Source organism: Loxodonta africana, chromosome X (assembly GCF_030014295.1).
Source record: "Loxodonta africana isolate mLoxAfr1 chromosome X, mLoxAfr1.hap2, whole genome shotgun sequence".
Lineage (NCBI taxonomy): Eukaryota > Metazoa > Chordata > Mammalia > Proboscidea > Elephantidae > Loxodonta > Loxodonta africana.
In genome coordinates this window covers 127,496,959-127,516,080 of record NC_087369.1, presented here as the reverse complement: position 1 = coordinate 127,516,080, position 19,122 = coordinate 127,496,959, and the positions used below count along the sequence as shown (strand labels likewise).

The 19,122-nt window shown below is 40.5% G+C and overlaps 1 protein-coding gene across 3 annotated transcripts in view; it reads left to right on the top strand.

Annotated features, from left to right (window-relative positions):
• Positions 1-4,582: 4,582 nt before the first annotated feature.
• Positions 4,583-19,122, top strand: part of MORC4 (MORC family CW-type zinc finger 4) — a 56,721-nt gene continuing 42,181 nt past the window's right edge. For 2 of the 3 annotated variants that reach the window (XM_064278658.1, XM_003414815.4), the window contains exons 1-5: positions 4,583-4,917; positions 5,035-5,107; positions 10,844-10,976; positions 16,469-16,686; positions 17,547-17,694. In XM_064278658.1, the coding sequence (XP_064134728.1) occupies positions 4,816-4,917; positions 5,035-5,107; positions 10,844-10,976; positions 16,469-16,686; positions 17,547-17,694 (674 nt within the window). In that variant the 5' untranslated portion in view covers positions 4,583-4,815. Of the gene's footprint in view, positions 4,918-5,034; positions 5,108-10,843; positions 10,977-16,468; positions 16,687-16,809; positions 17,695-19,122 lie in introns of those variants that run through there. The other variant, XM_010594700.3, reaches the window with a different exon arrangement.

The following is a 19,122-nucleotide window of genomic DNA, read 5'->3' as shown; positions in this document are numbered from 1 at the left end:
TTGTCGATCTTCACAGCCTGTGAACAAGTGCCCGGCTCTCTGACCTGCCAATCTTGGGTTCACAAGCCCCTGCAGCTACGTGAATCAGGATGAGCCTCTACACTGATCCACGGACTTCGGATGTTCCAGTCTCTACATTCACATGAGCAATTTCCTCAATATAAATCTTGGTTAAGAGCTTGGCTGCTAACTAGAAGGTTGGCAGTTTGGATCCACAAGCCACTCCTTGGAAACCCTATGGAGCCATTCTAAGAAACCCTGGCAGCATAGTTGTTGAGCGCTATGGCTACTAACCAAAAGGTCAGCAGTTTGAATCCACAAGGCGTTCCTTGGAAACTCTATGGCGCAGTTCTACTCTGTCAATAACATAAAGAAAAACAGAGGGAGAAGATTGTTTCAGATTAAAATATGTTTAGGTGGAATGTGTACCTCTTGTGTGGGCCTATATTTAAACAGACCAACTGTAAAAAGATATTTTGGAGACAGTTGGGGAAATCAGAATACGGACTGTGTACTAGAAGATACCAGGTAATTATTATAAACTTTGTTTGGTGTGTAAATGGTGTTACAAATGTTAGAAAAAGTCCATGTTTTTAGATAAGAACACTGGGGTACATAGGGTAAAATGATATGATGTTTGAGATTCACTTTAAAATGCTGACAGAAATAAAAGAAAAAGGAAAAAAAGGATATATAAAGCAGTTATGGTAAAGTCTTGATAATTTTTTAATTTGAGTAATAATTATATTATTCTCTGTCCTTCTGTGCAGCAAGTGCTCATTCATCTATGCCAAGATACTTGGAAGATAGCTTCCTGGCCAACTGACTGGAAGGGATCCATATTTATGCCAATTCCCAAGAAAGGTGATCCAGCCGAATGCAAAAATTATCAAATGATGTCATTAATATCACATGCAAGCAAAATTCTGCTGAAGATCATTCAAAAGCAGCCGCAACAGTACACCCACAGGGAACTGCCAGAAGCTCAAGCTGGATTTAGGAGAGGATGTGGAACGGGATATCATTGCTGATGTCAGATGGATCCTGGCTGAAAGCAGAGAATACCAGAAGGATGTTTACCTGTGTTTTATTGACTATGCAAGGTATTAGGCTGTGTGGATCATAATTATGGATAACGTTGCAAAGAATGAGAATTCCAGAATACTTAATTGTGCTCATGAGGAACCTGTACATAGACCAAGAGGAAGTCATTCAAACAGAACAAGGGGATATTGCATAGTTTAAAGTCAGGAAAGGTGTGCATCGGGCTTGTATCCTTTCACCATATTTATTCAATCTGTTTGTTAAGCAAATGATCTGAGACGCTGAATTGGAGGAAGACTCATTAACAACCCACGATATGCAGATGACACAATCTTGTTTGATGAAAGTTAAGAGGACTTGAAGCATTTACTGATGAAGATCAAAGACTACAGCCTTCAGCATGGATTGCACCTCAACATAAAGAAAACAAAAATCCTCACAACTGGACCAATAAACCACATTGTCATAAACGGAGAAAAGATTGAAGTTGTCAAGAATTTCATTTTACTCGGATCCACAATCAACGCCCATAGGAGCAGCAGTCAAGAAATCAAACAACGTATTGCATTGGGCAAATCTGCTGCAAAAGACCTCTTCCAAGTGTTAAAAAGTGAAGATGTCACTTTGTAGACTAAGGTGAGCCTGACCCAAGCTATTTTCAATCACCTCATCTACATGTGAAAGCTGGACAATGAATAAGGAAGACTGGAAAAGAATTGACGTCTTTGAATTATGGTATTGGCAAAGAATATTGAATATACCATGGACTGTCAGAAGAACAAAGAAATCTGCCTTGGAAGAAGTGCAGCCAGTCCCTGGAGAAGGACATCATGCTTGGTAAAGTTGAGGGTCAGCACGAAAAGAGGAAGACCTTCAATGAGATGGATTGATGCAGTGGCTGCAACAACGGACTCAAGCATAGCAATGACTATGGGGATGGCGCAGGACCAGGCAGTGTTTAGTTGTGTTGTACATAGGGTTGCTATGAGTCGGAACCGACTCAATGGTACCTAACAACAACAAAAACAACAACCAGGTTGTTTTAATCACTGCAGCTTTATAGTATGTTTTAAAGTCAGGAAGTGTGAATCCTCCTACCTTATTCTTCTTCGAGATTGGTTTAGCTATTTCAGAGGCCTGGTGGCACAGTGGTGAACTGCTCAGGTGCTCACTGAAAGGCCAGTAGTTCAGTCACCTACTCTGTCCTGTAAGGTTGCTATGAGTCAGAATGGACTCTATGGCAATGAGTTTTGTTTTTTTTTTTTAATTCCACATAAATCTGGGGATTGGCTTTTCCATTTAGGCAAAGAATTTTGATGGGGATTGCATCGAATTTATAGATTGCTTTGGGTAGTATTGATATCTTAACTATATTAAGCCTTCCAATCCACAAACATGGATTATCCTTCCATTTATTTAGGTCTTCTTTAATTTCTTTTAATGTTTTGTAGTTTTCTGTGTGCAAGTCTTTCACCTTCTTGTTAAATTTAGTCCTAAGTACTTTATTCTTTTAGGTGCTATTGTAAATGATGTTTCCTTAATTTCCTTTTCCATTTGCTCATTGCTGATGTACAGAAACTCGACTGATTGCTGTGTGTTGACCTTGGACCCTGCCGCTTTGCTGAATTCATTAATTAGCTTTAATAGCTTTCTTGTAGATTCTATGGTGTTTTGTTTGTATAGAATCATGTCATAGGCAAAAGGGACAGTTTTACTTGCTCCTGCCCGATTTGCATAGCTTTTATTATTTTTTTCTAGCCTGATTGTTCTGGCTAGGACTTCCAGAACGATGTTGACTAGTAGTGGTGAGAGTGGGCATCCCTGTCTTGTTCCTGATCTCAGTGAGAAAGCTCTCAAACTTTCTCCATCCTTTTGTGTATTATTAAATTTTTTTTTAAAAAAGAGACAAATGCAAAGGACTTAATGAAAAAAAATTATGATCGAAGGCTTTAAACAGGTGTTTTTTGAAGAGGAAATGCGAATGTACAATACACTTTTGAAAAAATACTCAGCCTTGCTGGTAGTCAGGGAAATGCCAAAAGATTGGCAAAAAGTAAAAAGATCCAAGCCATCCAGTTCTATGAATGTAGCAAAATGGCTGACTCTGTTGCTGGGAGGGTAAATTGCCTCCATCCTGGAGTATTTATTAAGAGTAAACCACATATATGCAATGTCACTTTTTGAATATATTCTACAGAAATAAGTTGTTGTTAGGTGCCGTCGAGTTGGTTCCGACTCATGGTGACCCTATGTACCACAGAACAAAACACTGCCTGGTCCTGCACCATCCTTACAATCGTTATGCTTGAGGCCACTGTGTCAATCCATTTCGTTGAACAGAAGTAAGAGCACCAGAAATTAATCTCTATATGAGGATGTCTGAGACAGCACTATTTATATTGTCCAAAAAAAAAAAAACCCAAACCAAAACAACAGCCAGGAAAAACCCAAACAGCCATAGTGAAATGGTCAAATAAATTATACTTCATTCAAACAAGGGAATGTTATGATTTTTTTAAAAAACTAAAAATCCATACGTTATAGCGCAAAACATAGAAAATACAGATAAGATTTTAAATAGGGAAAAATCCATAAGCCCAGACCCAGAGGTATCATCTAGGTAATAGCTCATTCTAAGTCTTTCTCTTGTGTACGTACATATTCATACATGCATAGTTATTTACGTATATGTGTATGTATATATGCTTGTTTTACCGATGAAAATGGTACCACACTTTATATGTCATGGCACAAACGGTTAAGCTCTCGACTACTTGTCAAAAGGTTGGTGGTTACAGCACACCCAGAGAGGCCTCTGAACCAGGTCTGGTGATCTGTTTCGAAAGGTCATAACCTTGAAAACCCTGTGGAGCAATTCTACTCTGCACACACGGGTCCCCATGAGTCAGAATTGACTTGATGACAACAAACAACAACTGCCTCTTTTTTTCATAATTCTCTCATCAATATTTTTCCACATCAGTAACTACTCATCTACAAACACGGCTTTTAAGAACTGCACAGTATTTCAATTTATGGATACTCCGTACTTTAACCAATTCCCTGTTCTGGAATATTCAAGTGAATTCCAATTTCTCATTTTATAATCACCCTTTCTGCACAGTTTCAGGGCTTTAGAGATGATTTGCCAATTGCCTTCTAGAAAATTCTGGGTGCTTCTGGAGGCATTTGAACCAGCGTAGTCAGAATACTTTCCCATCACGCAAGTCTGCTATCTTCCCAGATAGCAAAAACTGTAGTGTTCAGAACTTGAAAGACTTGTCTTATCCTGCCCGTTAGTCATGCAGCCTAGCTGGGACTACGTTCCAGAAATCCCTACACTCTCCTCCTACTCTTGCCTCATTCCCGCCTCTCCCCTCGCGGTCCCCTCCCTCCCTCCCCCCCCTTGCTTTCCCGCCCGGAGTCCTGGCCTATGGCAAACGCCAAGAATTAATTAGGGGCGGGGTTCAAGGAGCGGCCGTCAGGAGGTCGCCATATTTCTGTACGGCCCCCGACGCAGCCCAGGCACTCGGTGGGTCGGGAGAGGTGCTGACAGGGCGGAGCCGCCCGCTGGGCTCCGCCGGCTTCACCCCTCCCGCTCGGGACAGGTGGTTGGAGCGCGCCCCGCCTCCGCCAGCTGCGAGTGGGAGTGAGGGAGGGCCCGTCCAGGACCGCCGCCGCCAGCTGCGAGTGCGAGTCAGAGAGGGCTCGTCCGGGACGGCGGGGCGAGGAGTCCTGCAGCAGCAAACGGGTACCGTGGCGGCCAAAAAAATGCTCCTGTACCGAGGGGCCCCCGCAGGCCCTGGCGTGCCGGGCTATGGGCTTGCCCGGCCGGGCGGCGGCCCGCAGGCCTTCGGGATCCGCCTGAGCACGGTAGGTCGGGGGCCGAGGGGGCGGACGTGCGCGCGGGCCCCGGGGCTGCGGGAGGCGCGTGGGGAGGGTCCGGCGGGCCGAGGCCTCACGCGGGACGGGACCTTCTCTCGCCTCCAGATGAGCCCCCGCTACCTACAGAGCAACTCCAGCAGCCACACGCGACCCTTCAGTGCCATCGCGGAGCTGCTAGGTGAGTGGCGAGGGCGGCCCGGCCGGGAGAGCCCGAGGCAGCTGTGCCAGCGTGGTGCTGCGGATGCGGGAGGAGAGTGCGGAGCCGCGCGGGGGCCGGGGCCGGGGTCGGGATCGGGGCGGGGGCATCGAGACCCGCCCGGCTCCGCTGGCGGAGGCGGGGTCCACTACCTTGCCAGGGGCGAGGTTCGGCGAACAAAGCTAAGGAAACAAGGTGTGTCCGAAAAGTTGGCCGTCCCGTGTGGTTTTTCTCTCTGGCTTCTGATATTCAGGGCACGTTAGGATAGCTTAGTCTATAGTCAAAAGGCAATGCGTAAAATACCGGGCCCCGAGGCGGCAGGGCCCCACAGGGACTGGCGGACAACGGAGGTCGCCGAGCTGGCAAAGACGCCTGACAGAGGAGGGAGTAGGGCCGGGAGGAAAGGTCTGGAAAACGTAGGTCTTTAACTTTGGGGACGAGAAAGTCTGGGAATGATGGGACATCTCTTAAGAGATGACACGAGTGCATTTGGCTCCCTGTGACTGCGCAGGGCTGCGTCCGTGGTCCACGAGCGCCCTCACACCGCTGGAATGAATACTGAGGACTTAACCTCTCGCTCCACCAGTGTTTGCTTTTAAAGCGTTTTTAGTTGATCCCTTGAAGCCAAGTACGCCAGCATTTGCAGTAGTGTGCTAAACGCTGTGTGGAAAGCAAAGAAGAAAAACAGCCCTGGGCAAAAGCAGCTGCATACAGAGCCCATTTTAAATGCTTCGAAAATGGAAAGAAGGGAGAGATCCTTAAGGCAAGGTAGCACAGAACAAAATCTTGAAAATGGTTTCAAAGTTCCCCTCGCGAGCCCCAGTTCCTACTTAAACAATCGCTGTGGCCATGCTGTGAGAGTTGTCTTGGACTAGAAGTTGGTGGGCAGCAGAAGGAGATGGTCAGGAGAGTCATTTGGAAGAGTGATAGAGAACTTGGATGATTAAAGCTTGACTCTAACACAAGATACTTACTTTATGATATGCATGACCGTTAGTTAGAAGGTGCAAGAAATAAGGTGGCATTAACACATTTTGAATCTTAGAGAACGAGGACTGTATCTTATAAAGTTTTGCACTGCTTTGAGTGAAACTGTACGGTGGAATGAGATCTTTCTGCGTGTCATTTACAAGTCCGTTATATGCAGGACAGGGCAAAAAAAAAAAGAGGAAAAAGTAAGTTTACATAGTGGGAGATGAGAGACAGAAATGTATTGTTCCCTCAGAGCTGCGTGTGCAAAACCATATGTACCTATGCTGTAATGGGCATACTGAACTTTATAGTGATTTAAAGAGTTTTCAATTTGTATTTTTAAATATAAATTATTTATGTCTTAAGCATTAACTTAAAAAACCTAAAAGCATAGCTTAAGAAGTTCAATAAAGATGTGAGTGTATATGTGTATTATATACATACACGCATACGAACACACGGATTTTAAAACCAAATCACAATTATTTGTGATAATGTTTCTAACAGGGTAACAGGGAAAACAGAGAGCAAAGTGTTAACTGGTAATCCAAAACTTTCAGTTTAGGTTTTCCTTCAATTGTTTTCTCCTCCATGTATGCATTAACTTTCTAGTGAATCATGCAGTAAAGATTTATTGAGTACCCACTATGTGCAAAGGCACGGTGGTGTGTGCAAAAATGAATACAACACAGGTTCACTCTTTTAGCAGGGGACATGAACATGTACAGAAGGCCTATGCTTTGTATAACAACAAAATGGAAGTGATACATCAGCAAAGATACACACATGAAGCGCTTTGGAGGTTCAGAGGAAGGAGAGATGACTTCCAGCTTATTGGAAAGTGGAGGGTTAGGGAAGGCTTTATAGAGGAGGTGACATTTGAGCTGAGATTTGAAGAATTGGGACATGTAGATATGAGTGTGTGAGTGGGAGGGCATCCTAGGCAAAAGAAACAACTGTGTGAACAAAGACATGAAAAATACTGAGTAGTTCAACTTAATTAGAGCATGGAGTTCACAAATAGTAAGAACTATAGGTCCTTAGTTTAAAAAGAACTCTCACAAATACCTATTTTTAACTTTTACCCTTTGAGGTAAATGGTAGTATTATTATTCTCATTCTGCACGTAAGGAAACGGAGGCTCAGAATTCAATTGACTTGTCCAAGGTTATATATCTAGTCAGTGGCAGAGCCAGCACTCAAACACAGGTGTTTTTACTCTTAAGTACCAAGTAGGGAAGAAGGTTGGCAAGGTGGATTGGGACCAGGATGTGACTGGGAGACTCAGGTATTTAAACTTTTAATATGAAGTTTTCTGAGCAGGGGAATGTCATGATCAGAAGTGGGCTTCAGAAAAGTGAATCTTGCAGCAGTGTATAAATGGACTGAAGAAGAGAGAAAGACAACTTTGAAAGACTAGTTAGCAGTTTATCACAGTCATCCAGATGAGAGGGAGTAAACTCTGTAAACTAAAAGAGTGACAGTGGGAATGGAAAAAGCAAGATGCAAGAGTCTAAGGATGTATAGGGCAAGGAAGAGAGACAGAGAACAAATGACTTTGAATTTCAACCTTGCAGGTTATTTGGATGTGGATTCTGTGTATGTGTAACAGGAAAAATGGGCTTGGGACAGGTAATGAGCTTACTTTTAGACAAGAATACTTTTAGATAACTTGCAGGACATCTGTAGGGAAATGACTCAGGCCTGGTGAACTTTCAAGTGTCCACATAGGCCATCATTCCAGAACAGGAAAGAATGGGAGGCTGTGATCCTCTTGGAACAGGAAAGAATGGGAGGCTTGTGAAGTGCTACCTCAAAGCCATCTCCCATGTGTCTTGCTGTTTCCCCTGGGAGACTGTCTTGAGACAATTCTCATTGCTTCCCAGGTTCTGATGAGGTAGGAGGCTTCAGTTACAATGCCTTTTTAGGAGACAAGGGGTCAGGTGGGCCAAGTTAGTGAATAAGATAAAACAAAACCCAAACCCATTGCCGTCGAGTCAGTTCTGACTCATAGTGACCCTGTAGTGAATAAGATAGATTCCCCCAAAATCTGGTATTTCCCCCAAATCTGGTACCTCATCGTTTTTGTCTTAAGTGGTGGGCAAGGGGGAGGTGGGAATAGGGTCCTCCCACTAAGGGATTGCATGGGCTAAGGTGGGAGAGATAAGACTTCCTGGAATCTGGTAGCACATAAGGTTGTACAGGCCAGGTTAGGGGATAAAGATGCCCCAGGATCTGGTCTTGCAGCTCTCACCTAAGTGGTGGGCATGGGGAAGGAGTAAGGATCCGCCCACTGGCTGTGAGGGTTGAGTTAGGGGATAAGATAGATTTTCCAGGATCCAGATAGCATATGCTACATGTTGATAAACGTTTGGAGGGTTAAGCAGCAAGAGAGAGAATTGAAACCAGCCCCCAGATTGGTACCTCATTTTTATAAGTTCATTTGTTGGGGCCAAGTGAGAGGCCACTTAAAACAGAAAGGAAGGGCAAGTTGTGTTTACCAGTGATGCCCCCGCTCCCCATGTCTCCCTCCCTGCTGCTCCAGCTGATCCTGGCCTCTTGCACAGCCCCTCCTCTCTGTACTCCCTGAGCTTCCAGCCAAGGAGATAAAATATCTGTAGCTACTCCTGGCAACTAACTCCTGAAGTACCTGTGTTAAAACTCTTTGGTCTGTTTTCCTGTAGGAAAAAAAAAAAAAAAAGCACTTAGTAAAGTTTGGGCAAAACTTGCAGTAAAGAGGAAAAAAAGAGTGATTTTGTGAGTGAGAGGCTTGCGAGCTGAGTCATTGAATGCTCTGTTGTAAAAATGTGTAATTGGAATTGATACATGTTATGTATGTGTGAATTGAGAATGTTTATAAAGCATTAGAAAAAAATTGCTCTGTGTCTGAAGTTTTCAGTGTAGAAATGATGCCCTGCAGTTGACATGTTAAAGGTATCAGTCTCAATAGGCTTGGCTGCCTGCCAGCAGGAGTGACTGATAAGTCCCAGCACAATTTAGAGCCTGTTTGCCAAGTAAAGTTTCTTCAATCGGCGGCATAGTAGGCTGCCTCACAGTGCTAAATCCCTCTGGCAGTTGAAGAAAAAAACTGCTACCTCTTAAAAAGCTATGTCTTAAAAAAAAAAAAAAAGCCGTTGCGGTTGAGTCAATTCCGACTCAGCGACCCTATAGAACAAAGTAGAACTGCTACCTCTTAAAAAAACTATATTTCTGATAAAGTCACCACCAAAAGTTGGTCCGTTTGCCTTGCAGTAAAGAGGCCACATTGCACGAGGCTTTGGTCCCAGTTGGTCCTAAAAAATTGACCCTTGCCCACCTTCTGGGCCTATTGGTGATGCCTCATGGCTGTTAAGACTTTTTCAGGTTACAGTATTGCTGTTTCAGTCCTATCAATCATGGTCTTATCAGGGACTTTAGTAACACCCTTGTGGCCCTTGAAATTAATCTGTGTCTTGTTTTATTTGATGGAAATTACACACATTCAAGTAGTTGTCACTGTTGATTGTATTATACAAATTGATGATTTGAAAAACCCTATGGGGCAGTTCTACTCTGTCTTATAGGGCCATTATGAGTTGGATTTGACTCAATGGTAACAGGTTTGGTTTTTGGTTTTAGTGCTGCTCTTGACTGAAAGGGATGTTTTCCAATGGAGATATGTCATGATTAGAAGAGTGATAGTGGGACAAGTCTACAGCCAGGACCCTCCTCAGCTCTCTCACCCTAGCCACGTGGTATCAGTAGAGCAGTATAGGATACCAGGGAAAGAGAAGGAGGTGGAAGGGAAAATCACTGTCTCGATTAAAGAGTTATAGAAAGAAGAGTGCTATCCAACAGACTGTACAGATGGCCCTTCCACTGGGGCTGGTCAGCCCTAATGAGCCTTTTGAGCAACACATGTCAGTGACTGAAAATTCTGTAGACTGGACCCTGTGGCAAAAGGTTGGCTACTAGTCAGTGGCACTCCCCTCCTCCCACTTGAGGTTTTGGACATGGTGATTTGTTAGAATATGGCTATGTTTGATATCCTTGGAGTCTTAAATAATTAACCCATTGTGAAGACTTGACTCAGGAGGAATCGTGAAAAAAAAAAAAAGTTTTTTTTTCTATTTTATAGAAGGGATGGGCAGCCTCACCTTTAAGACTATTATGGAGTACCTAAACAGTCACTCCTCTCTAAGCATGCTTGCTACCTTCACTGGGAGGCATTGAAATGTTTTGATTTTAACCTCCTACTCTTCAGTGCCTCTTTTTAGACTATAAACCCGTTTTTTAACAGGAGGTGATGTCCTGAAAGTAGAAAATAAAATTATCCCAAATAAACTGTTAACGTGTGTAATGTGCATCTATTTGTAGCAAAATTGCAGGTTTGACTTTTCTCCTTAGCCACCTTTTACTGTATGTGTGCATGAGCAGTAAAGTGGCTAAAAGACAAGAAGAAAAAGGAGCAAAACTCTTGAAATGTAGAAGGTAGTTACTTTTCCCACAGTCCCTGCAGTTAAGGAAGGCAGGTTGCAGATCAGTCATTATATGTAATCTAGAAATCGACATAACCCTGTCTGCCCTCATACGTATTGTTCTAGAAACTCAGTAAGTGCACTACCGTTAATGCTCCCTGCTCATCTTCTGGGGCACCCATGTGAGAGGAATAAAGGATGGTTTCCACGTTTTGGAGGCACTGAACTAGAGATTTTGATAGAATATTTTAAGAAAAGATCTACTATCACAGATTTCTGCCTTTTGCAGATAATGCTGTAGATCCAGATGTATCCGCCAGGACGGTCTTCATAGATGTTGAGGAGGTCAAGGGTAAATCTTGTTTGACCTTTACTGATGACGGATGTGGAATGACACCTCATAAACTACACCGAATGCTCAGGTAAAAATGTCTTCCTTCTCTTGAGTTCATGAAATTTAGTTAAGGCTTAATAATTTTCTTTAATATTTCACTTTCCCTTTATTCATTCAACAAATATTTATTGAGTATCTGTTATGTCCCAGGGCACTGGTTATGAAACAGACACTGTTCTTGCTCTCACAGAACTTATGGTCTATCTGGCAATTTAGATGATTAAGCAGTAAGCATAATAATGAGTAATAAGTACGGAATGCAATGGCATCAGTCAGCAACGACCCTGATCTGGTTCAGGAGGTCAGGGCAAGCCACTCGGATGAAGTGATATTTAAGCTGAGGTCTAAAGGTGAATAGAACTTAGCTAGGTAAAGGAGCAGGGGACAAGGATGAGAGTTCAAGCAGAGAGAAGAGTAAGGGTAAAGACCTGAAGGCTTTTACTGATCTCTATATTAACCTAGTTTCACTCTTAAATCGGAACTATCGGAGTTGGAATGATTTCTGGATTAGAACCGTGCCCGGGTATAATCAAGCCCCATAAAAGATAAGTAGAAGGCGTTCACATGCATAATCTTTGAAGGGTTTGCAGTAGAATTGAAAAGTTAGGAAATTCTCTTTTGTGACCACTGAAGCTGGTGAGAGATTTCTATTGCCACCCTCCATTTACTTTAAAAGGTTTATAGTTGACAGAAGAAATGGATGGTACTTGGCTACCATTACTAAGTGTTTTGATCAAGGACTCAGTTGTTGAATCCTGATGAAAAGGAGGAAAACTGTGGAACAGAACTTCAGATTCTCATGGAAATGTGACTTACTAGATCCATTGAGACTAGGTGAACCCCTGGATCTGTTACCTGGAAACAGCTTTTAAACTTTGAAGTCATTTTTAAACTAAACAGTTAGCTCAATTAATAAAGAATGTTTGCCTTGAGCATTGCACTCTTTTAAAGAATTATCTATGTGAGATCAAATTGACAGCAGTAACCCTAAAGCACAGATGAGAACTTTAAGAGACAGTCAAAGTTAATGGTGATGAAACAATATGGGTAGAAATATAAGAGTAACACAATGTGAAGCATGTAACCTTTGCCATTGAACTGTACATGTAAAAACTGTTGAAAGGGTATAGATTTTATTGTATATATTTTCACCAAAAACAAAAATTAAGGAAAGAGTTTAAAAAAAAAATACGGTTGAGAATGTACGTGTACTTTTATTATCTTCCCATATCGCTAAGTGAAAGATACAGAGTTCCCTCAACTCCTTCTTTTTCTGTTCCTTTTTAGCAGATGAGGTTAATTACTCTCCATGTGATTTCCTGAACTGGAGTGTGTGAAGCACAAGTAACAATGGAGAGGCATTGAGGAGGGAAAGGGCTCAGAACCATAAATATGGAAAACGAATTCATTGGTTGTAGTTTTTTTTTTTTTTTGAAGGTATTCTAAATCTGTAATCCTATTTGTAAGGAAATCCTTTTGATCCATAAAAGAAACAAAAATGAAATTTGGGCAAAGTGAGTGGTTACATTTTACCACTCAGGAGCCTGTATCCCTTGTGTCTCAAACCCTTGTAAGTAGAAGAATATTTGAGGAAAATTTCTAGAAGTGAGACAAGAATCTCGAGTGGTCAATACGTTGGCGAAGGTTTGGAGTTGGCCCTTTCCTTTAACTTAGAGCATCACTTTTATCTCCTAAAGTTTATATTACATATTTTAAAAATACAGCTTTAGATAGGATGGAACCAAAATATTTATATGCCCAATTCTTTGTATGCTAGGTTTTTTTTTCTTTTCTAAAAATTCCTATCTTCTTAATGACTCCTTACCACCACACCTTATCCTGGTGACGTGGATGTCAAATAGTAGGCCCAGCAGATCTGATTGCCTTCCATTTTGTCTGTGGAACTACATCTGTGAAAGTCAGTTATAAGGCAGGAGCAAGGAAGAGCATGGTTTCGAAATAATTGCAACAATTTTTGTTTCAGATTCATCCATTTATTGATTCAACAAATATTTACCGAGCACCTATGTGTGAGGCACCATGCTAAGACACTGGAGATACAGTGGTGATCCAGACAAACACGACCCTTGCTCTCAAGGGCCTGACAGTTTAGTGAGAAAGACAGAAGCTAATTGAATAGTAGCACACCTAAGTAGGGTTATTCCACCCAGAGATAAGTGCTATGAAGGGAGAGTACAGTTTCTGTGAGCGCATAAAACGGAGGAATCTATTCTGGGGAATCAAAGTCTATATAAAGGATGAGTATCATCCATTCAAAATTCTGTACCTTTCTCAAAGAGTAAAACAGGCAGAAACTTTGTTTGCTGTAGCATTTTTCCTTACCATGTCATACATGTTTCTCACTAATTTAAACTGAGCAATTGTTCATCATATGCCAAAATTAATTTTAAAGAATTCATTATGATTTAATATCGTATAACATGGATGTTATTCATATATTAAAATTGAATCAGCTAGAAGATACCATTTATTTGGAAGAGATCGTTTAGTCAAATCCTAACTTCTAAGGATTTTACTTAGAATTTCTTTTTAAATTAAAATTTAGAGGTAGCTATAAATATTATTATTAAGTATGTATATGTGTGTGTATATGTATATATATAGGTTTTGGGGGGCACATTACTTTTATTTTAAAAAAATCATAAAGGTAATTGTGCAAAATTATTAAGCCTACAGAAATTCTTTATGATCTCTAGCATGTTGTAATCCTATCCACATTTTTCAACTCTTTATACTATTCCTATTTTCAGGCTAATAAAATAGTTATGTAACTGCAGCACAGTGTCTCCCACAAGTACAGAATTCCCATGAAATTAAAATTAAAAAGGAAAAGCCTATCATTAAATTCTTTAAAGTTCCTTTAGCTTATGGGAATAGTGTGTGAACCAACTAGTCTCTATATTCATCTCCCTTTGTAGCAAGGTAGAAAACCTCTTTCAAAGGTCAAGGATTAAAAATAACCACAGATTGTCCGTATTTACTACCTATGCTTAGTAGGTCTGTGTTCTTTAAAAAGCCAGAGAATAACAAGTGTGATTAGCAGTCCTAGATTCTTTTATATTATGTATCATACACCAGTGTATCTAGGAAGTAACAGTTTTGCCTTTGTGTGTCCCTGGATCTTGCTAAGGTGTTTTCATTGATCAAAGTCCCAATTTAAATTTACATTTCTAGATTTTAGATCCTTGACAGTTTAAGGTACTTGGGAACATACTGCTGTATTCTGGGATTCCACTCAGAGCTGGTATCCAAGCCCCCTTGGTGTATAAACAATGTTGTGTCTTACTCGAGATGATAGAACAAGACTTAATTAGCTAAAAGAAACCACTTGTGTAAGCCAAGAAATCTCTGGAAAATTACTGAGCTGTACCAAACTGTATAAAATTCATTCCTAAAGTTCTATTATTAAGTATTGGAATAGCTTTTATAGTAGGTAGTTATTTGATTGGTATCAGCATCCATTCTGAAAATTTACATTTAAATATAATACTTGACATGGGGCTATAAGAACACATGGGAAAAGTTAAGCGGAACATAGCAAAAAACAAAACAAACAAAAAACAGCTTCTAGTCGTCTCCTCATCATTCTTATCCTTTTCCTTTCTAGTTCCGGCCTGACAATGTTACTTATCTTCTCAACTCTGTATAGCCAACTGATGTCATTTGATCTCCCAAAACAAAGTAACACAATGAGAGTTTATACTTACAAAGGGAAAAAGAGATGATAGATTACAGAAGAGGCAGCGATTGCTAGAAAGTTAAGGGAGTAATATATAGTTGCCCTGTTCTCCCCAGTTTCCTTTTACCACCTAATCGAAGCTTTGTGGTATTAGAGAAGATTTAACTCCAAACGACCATACGGCTGTATTTGATGCCATAGCTGAGATCATTTAGAAGAGCCCCGAGTTGTAGATACGACATTAGATCTGAAGTAAGGGTAGGGGATAGCACATGACCATTCTCAGAATGACTTCTAGAATTAGTTTGAAGTTTGCATACTATTTTATAATATATCTGGCATATAGTATTTAATCCTTGTAATGAAACCCATTTTTTCTAGCTAATTGTTCCACAAAAGAACTAGGAATACCTAAATCTTATCAACTTCTATAAGTCTGTTTCCTGGAATACCAAGGCCCACAGACAGCAAAACTCAATGCTCTCTTCATTTTTTCGAAGGAACTACAACCCTAGAAGTTACTTTTCTCTGTGGTTAGATTTATTTGTAGGGTACACAGAGCTCCAAAGCATCTGCTCTAGAATGACGTAATAGCATTATTGTATAATACTTTGAAAAAGAAAATTAAAAAAGTGGCTCCCTTTCTTAGGGAGTAAACACAAAACCACAGCCTTCAGGAAGGGGAAACCAGGCATCTCAGGCCTCTTTGCTCAAAAAGTAAAAGCCAAGGCCAGGCTACTCCGCTGTGGAATACAGTGTCTGTCTTATCGATGTTGAAGGATCTGTAATATACGAAATCTCCCCTTACACTTCCTCTCTTATTAACAGTTGTGTCTCCAGTGCTTAGTACAGTGCCTGGCACATAGGAAGCACTCAGTAAATATTTATTGAATGGATGGTAGTGTAAAACATTGTAAAATTAGTCAATATGGATGGAAACAATCCTTAAAATTAGTTTTACTTGTGATGAGGGGAGAAATATAAGGAAGGTAATCACCACTTTCTAGATTTCATATCTTTAATCCCTTTGGTTCTATTATTTTGGTGCATGTCTGGATGGAGAATATAAGAAAGGGAAAAGGCCTGGTTCCCAGATTAAGCCGTGATCGTAAGTGGCTACAGATACTTGTTGAGGTAACTCAGTGAAAGGTCCTTAACAGGACAAGAGAGACTTTGTGCCGCAGCTGTTTGCTGATATTCAGAGGCAGAACTACCTTTTTTTATCCCTTGGCCACATTCCAATGAACTGTCCCTATAGATGGAGCAAGGGGTAAGAATTGGGTTATCTTTTGGTTGGAGGGTTGAAATTGTCAAGAAGTACAACCTCTGGCTTTCGGATTTCTAGAGGTTGATATTACCAGGTTAGACAATGCCTAATCTAGTACCTCTGACCAGTGCCACTACCTGGTTCTTTTTTTAGCCTCTTTGGGTATCCTCTGAGATAACTACCTTTTTATCTTACCCAAACTTTATTTCTGGCAATCAGAGCTATTTGATAAGAAAGGTGGCTGCCTAGCTAGGCCTTCTCCAGCTATCTCTGTTAGTCAATGATAAGGGACATTCTTTACTTTTATAAACCATGACTCTAATGTATCGGGACTATTTACATACACACAAACTGCACAGGAAAATCAGTCCTGGTACCTTATAGTAATTTCGTATGTTCTTAACGTAATAATTTTGCCCAGAAATACCAAAAGGAATAAAAAAAAGTAGGGACATTTACAAGTGTACTTCATTTGGAAGCCAAACATTCTGCCCGTTACCTATCTTAGGATGCTTTGCATTTTTCTGATTTCTTTTTTCTTGTGTAATTACAGCTTTGGCTTTACAGATAAAGTAATTAAGAAGAGCCAGTGTCCCATCGGGGTCTTTGGTAATGGCTTCAAGTCAGGCTCCATGCGGCTAGGAAAAGATGCTCTTGTCTTCACCAAGAATGGGGGTACGCTCACTGTTGGACTCCTATCACAGACCTATCTGGAATGTGTCCAGGCCCAGGCAGTTATTGTACCAATTGTTCCATTCAGCCAGCAAACCAATATCCTTTCTGGAAATGGAGAATGTTGGTTAAAATTTAGTCTAATCTGATTTTTTCAGGTCAAATCCAGCTATCAAAAGTTTTCATCTTTAGTGGTGATGGTTGCACAATATGGTGAATATAATTAATGTCACTCAATTGTGCATTTAAAAATGCTCAAAATGGTAACATTTTTATATATATTTTATCATAATAAAATTATTTTTTTAAATTCATCTTTAAAGAGGTATTTGCATGACTTAGTTTAGCTGGAATTTCCCCATATTAAATACTTTTCTAGAATAAAGTGGATCATTGACAGAGACTTAGAAATGTTTTTGCTATACTGAAATTATAATTTTTATGTGCTTTGCTCTACATGTAGTATATCCCCCATCTCCGCCTCCTGTCATGGTAAAGTTCCCAGAGTCCTCTGTTTTTTTTTTCCTAAGGGTAACTACATTTGTGTTCATGCTCCTAGAAACATACTATCCATCAGCATATCTGATAGAATATCTCATATCTCTACACCTGGACAAGCTGTATTTTCTGTTAGACACTAAGTGTCTTGACCCCAGCAGTATAGCAGTAAGGCTTGAACTCATTGATCCCAAAGGGTCTAAAAATTCAACTTTAATGTATTTCTCAAATACAGGACCACCTTTGTTTACATTCTATCTTTTAAGCTATATTCTGTGGGGATAACTAATTTCAATGTTTGTCTTTACAGCCTTTCCCCATTTTCCCCCTTTCTTTTCTTCTATAGCAGTAATGCCCATGCTTGATGTCTGTATTTTTTTCAAAACACACAACCCAAAAGGCTGACCTTTCTTCTTGATAGCATCCTCTTAAGATATTAATTTTTCTTTGACTGGTTCTACAAAAAATGATTATTACAGAGGATTCCTTGCCCAGCCTAGAAGCCATCTTGAACTATTCAATTTTCAACAGTGAAAATGATCTGCTGTCCCAGTTTGATGCCATCCCAGGCAAAAAAGGCACTCGTGTTCTCATTTGGAACATCCGCAGGTACAGTATTCCAAGGGTGGTAGATTTTAATAAGCAAAAAAAGTGTGAAAACAAAAAAAGTATGATGAAGCACATTTAATAAATCTCTCTAAAAAGGCAGAGTGGATAACTTTTGATACATATTTGTACTCACCACATATCTTTACTTTTTGTTAGAACCGCAGTTTTCTTTGAGATAATGGGTCTTGTTGATAAAATGTGGAACTTGGCAGGGGGGGAGTATACCTGTCCTGAGGCTCTTGCCACAAATAGTCTAGACCAACATTATTCTAAGATCTTCAAAATCTTTTATAGATACCTACTTCATATTCCTGAACATTGTTTTGAGATAAAAACCCACTGCCATCAAGTTGATTCTGACTCATAGCGACACCATAGGGTTTTAAAGGCTGTAAATCTCTGCAGAAGCAGATCGCCACATCTTTCTCCCGCAGAGCTGCTGGTGGTTTCAAACTGCTGGCCTTCGTTTAGCAGTCAGTCACTTTAACCACTGTGCCACCAGGGCTTCCTTGTTTTGCAATAGACAAACGATAGCTGTTTTTTCAATTTAACGATGAAAATGAAGTGTGAGGAACAGAAATGAAGGCAACAAAGTACAACATGGTCTTTAAAAAAGAAGGATCTCTATTTTGGCGCTTTCAGAGTAGCCGGATTAGAAGCAGAAAAATCTCTAAAGCGGATGAGTTTAAAGTATAATGAGCCTGGATATGGTCATGCCTTTAGAGCTAAAAACAATCTAGAAACGTTCTAGGATAGATTACTTGTTTAATATTGCGATGTCAGATGGAATACTTTTAACAGTGGCCACTAAACACTGAAAGCCTTTAGTATAAAATAGAGGTGTTATTGGTATGTTTAATAAAACAGACTATTAAGCTATATTCACTCTTCCTCTTCTCCTTAGTTCAAGTCTCCTTAGTTTAGTCTTATTTCTTAGCTGGGTAAAACTGATAATGAAAACCCTGATGGTTTATGTAAAGACTACTTTCAATTGAAAAGAAAAAAGTAATGAGGGCTCACACACTGGTAATTTAGATCTTCCTGTGTCAGTACTGGGAAAACTTCAAGGAATATAATTTGTATCGGAAGGATCATTTTCCCAAGTACTTCTAGTGATATACACACATTGAACAGCCTTTTTCTGCACGTTGTTTCTCTCTTTTACGGTATTAGATGTCATGTGAATAAAGGATTCAATGGCCAAATAAGGTTAGGAAAAGCTGGCTTAAACAAAACTTAACCATATTACTTTGCTGCAGGACTTCTCAGAGGTGTTAATATGTTAATGTGTGTTGAGAGTTTTTAAGAGAGCAATATAGTATGCAGTATTTCTCAGTTTTTTCTTCAGACCTCTTTTTCTTGATTGGTGAACGGTGATGGGCAGGAAGGAACCTCTTTAGAGTTTATGTGTTAGAGTGATGAGGGATA